The sequence below is a fragment of the Argopecten irradians genome, chromosome 4 (genome assembly GCF_041381155.1).
Source record: "Argopecten irradians isolate NY chromosome 4, Ai_NY, whole genome shotgun sequence".
NCBI lineage: Eukaryota > Metazoa > Mollusca > Bivalvia > Pectinida > Pectinidae > Argopecten > Argopecten irradians.
The window spans coordinates 37693432-37699483 of NC_091137.1; the positions used below are offsets into that span (position 1 = coordinate 37693432).

Consider the following 6052-nt stretch of genomic DNA (forward strand, 5'->3'; position numbering starts at 1 on the left):
GGGTTACTATTACTGCCTTATCCACCAATGAAATATGTCATAGTAAACATGAAGGTTCTCTGTGCGACAACGGGTGAACAACTTAAGTTTGGTCCTGAAACTTCGATCTTTGTAATATTCAAGGGACGTCTCTTTAATCTCCTGAAATGTCTCCAGATTCCACTACGGCATAATTTAGGGTGGATATGACGACAGTGGTAGTAAACCCTGCATTATCGAGGGTGGTCCAGGGATGAGTATAACGACAGTGATAGTAACCTCTGAATTGTGAAGAGTGTTTCAAGGTGTGCATATAACGACAATGATAGTAATCCCTGGAGTATCGAGTATGCCCATACCCAATACCAAAAAAGGAAAAAAAATTATCTCTGTATGTCGATATGAAAAATCATATTTGAATTCCTTAATATACAGACTACCCAACAAAATCTGACCACGCTATCAAAAATGCTGTCAATCTTCAATGTTAATGACACGTTGTCAGAAGAGTGCACTGTTTCTAAGGAGAGGAATTATCTTGCTCGTGTTATACTGAGTACATGTGTTGAAATGAAAACCTGTCTGGCAAGACTGTCCTATTTATACCCATGTATACCAACAGCGGTAACTAGGTGGACTAAAGGAAAATGGCCACCAACTTCCTTAGAAACAATGACCGATATATTGGGACCATCTGAAAACCATTCTGAAAGAAAAACAAATCATCTCAACACGAATGTTTTAGCTTGCGTTGACAGGTTTTTAAAATGAACTTTATAAGTGACCATATACCAAAAATACAACTTTCATGCAAATTGATGTATCTGTACACTTTGTAATGCTCAACAGATATAAAAATATACTGCAGTTTATATGTATTTATAAGTCACATACTTTTTTAATAAGACAAAAATGACTAAAGAAAGTGGAGGGACCTACAAAGGTGCGTGGGCGGACTGTACCTTTTTTTCAAAATTAAAAAAAAAGTCGTGTCATTTCTTCGCTTGATTTAATTTCTGGGACAATATTTGTTCATGTGGGCTGATATCAAGTACCCGATACCCCTTTTGGACCTACCGTATAACCAGAACGTTTGCGTGACATCTTGAGCAAAACTTCTTTTAAACCCCCAAACAAGCAGTATCGTATGTTGAAGATAACAATAAACTTTCACATTATTAACCAGGACGTAGGGTCATATTTCCTTATTCCGTGGGACAAAACACGATCACAGTCCGACAGTCATTTAAAGCATCATCGAACCGTACGGAGTCAACATCGTATTTAACGTTTATAAATACTGACCGCTGTCCAGATGTTTAGCTGGTTATCTTTCCTGGCCTTATTGGCTGTACTGGTCAATGTTAATGGTCACGGCAGATTATGGAGGCCACCACAACGAGGCTCTGTATGGAGATTAGGCAACAATTCTCAGCCAAGAAACTACGATGATATGTCTCTCTTCTGTGGAGGAAAAGGTGTAAGTTTTTGTATTTGTATTTTCTGCCTTTCCAGATATTCCAGGCAAAGTGAATAACTTGTATATTCGTGAAGATCATGGTTTTATTTAATGTTAGCACGTAACTAACGAACACTTTTGGTGAAATGTATGATATCAAATTATTTTTGTTTGTATTTTTCATTGAATTCGTGGTATTAAGACATATTTAAAAAGACTCAAAGGAATGTTTCTATGTATCAACGTGCGGGACAGAGGTAAATTCTAGAACGCTTCATGGAATTTGCTTCTGTCCAGTTGGCATTCATATTGGCTATGAATTACTGAAAGACATTCGATGTTTAAACGACGTGGCAGCATATGTGGCCATTTAAAATCATAATTGCACTTCAACAGCGCCGTTTTAATTTTTGGTCAACTGCACCTGTGTGATTCAGTTGAAAAATAAATACATATAGAATGATACTGATAATATATGCTTCTGACGAAGGGTTATTTATCACGGGCCAGTGCGATATTGTATATTTTTTGTTCCTTAATCAAGGGAATAGTCACCATTTGTTGAATTTTCGGCCGAGAATCCGCTACACAGATTGCAAACTTTTTTCTCATAACCCTATGCATTTAACAAAAAGTGACATCAATACTTATAATTAATATTTTAGTTAAAAGATAAAATTAGTTTTGATGTACGATTCAATTGATTTCTTTGGGGATTTTTTTCAAATCAATACGCAACGCAATTGTCTTTATTGTGACAAGATAGTATCAAGTTTTCGAGGCATTCTCAGATTTGTTTAATAGAGGTATGAACACAAAGGAATTTTGCCAACCAGAAAGTCATACATAGTATGAAAAAAAATTACATTGCGATGCAGTTCAACTAATATTCAATAATCAGTTTGTTTATATTACAGAGACAGTATGATGTTAATGGCGGCAAATGTGGGACTTGTGGTGACCCGTATGATGGCGTTCGTGAACATGAGCTTGGTGGTAAATATGGCACGGGCTTTATCTCTTATTTAGCGAGATATACCCAGGGACAAGTCATGCCAATCGAGGTAGATGTCACTGCTAACCATAAGGGCTGGTTTGAGTTTCGAATCTGTGAGGCTACAGACAACAACACACCCGTGACACAGGATTGTCTAGACCAGAACAGACTAACGTTTGACGATGGAAGCGATAGGTTCACCCTGGCCCCGGGCATTACAGGACCAATTCCCATGAATGTCCGTCTGCCGCCTCATCTCACCTGCAATCACTGTGTCCTGCAATGGTGGTGGACAACAGGTAGGTCATAGTTCAAGCAATCACAAAATAGTCCAATCTTACTTTTAAAGAACATTTTTATCTCCTAACGTAAACACCCGTAGGCATGCTTTCCAGGTAAGTAACATTACCTCGGGTTGGTATACTGATAAGCTTAAAGAAAGTTGTATGGTCTATGACTTATTGTACTTTTGGCATAGAAAAAGTATTTGAAGTGTTCTACATATTTTTCTCCGCCTCTCTAAATTTTTAACTTTCTATATTTACCAACTTTTTTGAATTCGTATTGAAGTTATTAAACTATTAAATTAAGATATTGATTTTTAACATGTACATGTTTAAAAACAGCTCGGAAGTACTGTTCCGATCTATTCCGATCTGTACAGGTATTGCCGATATTGACCACGTGATACGGCTCGGGAGGTACCGATCTATACGGGTTTCGCCGATGTCGGTCACGTGATGCAACTCGGTTTCCCGATATTACCCGAAAGTTTGAAACATGGTGTTGAATATGGCGGTTCTTTCAAAACGCGACATTTACCGCTATGTCAATAGCATATTGGTGCTTTCATGGATCTGAACCATCATATATAAGAGTCCATATTCACACATTGTAAGTTTTTGATATTAGAGTTTGTAATTGTGAAAATTACAAGAAATACAACTTTAACGTAATAACGGCCAGGGTTATTTAAGGACTGCCTCCCATGTTGACAATGCGTTGTGGTGTGTGAATGTCTTTATATTTTTGGAGGCTGTGGTATATTCATTTTGTATCTCCTTGTGATAGTATGTTTTGGGAGACTGCGGTATGTTAGTGTTGTGTCTCCTTGTGATAGTGTGTTTTGGGAGACTGTGGTATGTTAGTGTTGTGTCTCATTGTGATAGTGAGTTTGAGAGACTGTGGTATGTTAGTGTTGTGTCTCATTGTGATAGTGAGTTTGAGAGACTGTGGTATGTTAGTGTTGTGTCTGTTTGTGATAGTAGAAGTTTAGCCCTTTTACTGATATTACGGCGTAATGATATCACAGAAAAAAATATCTCTATTTATTGTGAATTTTAAAGATTTAGATTGGATAATAAGGATTAATTTAATGCGTGTTTATGTCATGAACCTGTCTCAGAATACCTAAAATGTACTCCCATCATAACTAATTTCGTGTTTATAAGAGAACACACTTTTCTTTTACACTTCCATAACATAAAACATCTATTCAAATTAATCCTTAAAGTAATGTGTGCCGTAATTTGCATACTCACGAAGAGCTTTCAGCCATATGGAACGCCATAGCTGTCTACTATGGTTCAAATATACTATATGAATTTGTGCTTTCATTATATGGTATGGTTTTATCACTGTATGGTTGATCTTATCAATATATGCTATCATTTTACCAATATTTGATTTGATTTGACCAATCTATCATTTGCTTCTACCATTATTTTATTCTAACATTACATCTCTATTTTGTGACATACATATTACGTCTATCATTGTTTTATTTGGTGTCATCATTTTATCATTTTCATTTATCGTTATATCATTTGATTTGATTTTATAGTTATCTTATTCTCTTTTACCAATGTATGATAATACTTTACATTATTCCCAAACAATATTATGTTGTTGCATATAATATATATGACTATACTTTTCAATCATATGATTGTATTTTTGTGTTGTATGGATGTGCAATTTCATATACAATATATATTTATATATATATATATACATGTTTTCAATACGAGACAGCTATGACGTTCCATAAAACAATGTTGTGGTTTTCAATACAGTTTCACAGTGTCATTAGTAATTGTAAAATGATTTCTGCGAGTAAGTTTCCGTCTTAACATACATAAGGCATAAAATCAAGATCATTTATAGTGTACAACATTTGTGTTGTAATTAATGTTTATTAATCATCTTTCATGTTCGTCCATTTAGATGATTTCAAAAGCCTTTTCTTCAAACCTGATTGTTTTCATTAGATTACTGAAGAAAACATAACATTTAAAAACATCCGCCCAGTTACAGCATTTATAATTCTATTTGATAAATCAAATAATATTTATTGGCTTTTTACATTTCATTGTCGTTGATATGTTAGCTTTTTGTGCGAAAAAAACCGTATTCGATACCGATTTTGAGCAAAATGCCGCAAAATAAATAGTCTATAATTTTACTTTTATTTAAGCAATACATAAATATGCTAATTACTATTTTGACATCTGCTTTGTTATTAACAGGAAATTCAGGCAAGTCACCCAGAAAAGAGACCTTTGTGAACTGTGCCGATGTGTCCATTCAACCAGCAGCGACAAATGTACAGCCTACACCATCCCCGCCAACACCAGCACCCACCACCACCACAACGACCACAACAACAGTCGCCACAACTACGACTACCCTGCCACCTATCACAACCTGCTACCCTGGCCAGTCCCAAGTCTGCAAATGGAATGCATCTGTTAGTGCGACTACTCAGGCAAGCTTAGATGCAGCTTGTACCAAGATGTCCACTGAGGAGCCCACTGATTTCTTTCGGACGAGCTGTCGGTGTCACTGTGAGTGGTCCACTGTACCAAGAGACTGTGGCGATATACCACGGACCTGGGAAAACATCCCTAATCCGGATCCTTTATGTGCCGCAAACTGTGGTCAATGTCCAACTAGCCATTGTAGATGTTAAGACCATTCATACAGTCAGGAACGACAACCACTTACGAACTCTAGCTCTTACCAAACTAGCCTACCATATAGATGGGAAAATATAGCGGTCTTGACATTGAGTGACTTGGTCATTGAAACTGATATTTATTATTGGTCGACTCAAAATATGCCGAATTTATCTAAACATTGCCGCCATACTCCAGTGACTTCATTCAGATTGGTTTACAGACGTATTTGGAATGAGTTGGCTGTAATCAACTATGAGGTAATTTGATTGATACAACTGTCATGAGTTTGCCAGTATTGTGTCCTTAACAAGGGTTATACGAATCCAAACACAACAAAACACCACTATATTTACTGAAGAAGAAATCGATCAAGGGAATCTTTTTTAATAAACATATTTGAATACGTAAATTGTCGCTTTTTAGATGTTCATTTTCAAATCCCTAAATAAAATATCCGCTATTTTTCCTGCCTTATGTTTAAAGCACATATCAAATTGCAATAATGAAGGTACAGTTCTGAATAATAATTGAAGCATGCTGTCGTTGTGGAGTTCTATCTTCGTAACAACTTTCTAACTACAACAGTAAAACAACAAACACACTACATGGAATCAATTGTTATAACGTAGTGTTATTCCCGTCAAGGTTCCCTAACGA

General features: G+C 36.1%; 1 protein-coding gene across 1 annotated transcript; it reads left to right on the forward strand.

The window, feature by feature from the left end:
- The first annotated feature begins 1202 nt into the window (after positions 1 to 1202).
- On the forward strand, positions 1203 to 5804 carry LOC138321556 (uncharacterized). Its single transcript, XM_069265304.1, has 3 exons — positions 1203 to 1459; positions 2356 to 2734; positions 4964 to 5804. The coding sequence occupies exons 1-3, from the start codon at positions 1295 to 1297 to the stop codon at positions 5404 to 5406; spliced, it is 987 nt and encodes a 328-aa protein (XP_069121405.1). The 5' UTR covers positions 1203 to 1294; the 3' UTR covers positions 5407 to 5804.
- The last annotated feature ends 248 nt before the right edge of the window (positions 5805 to 6052 follow it).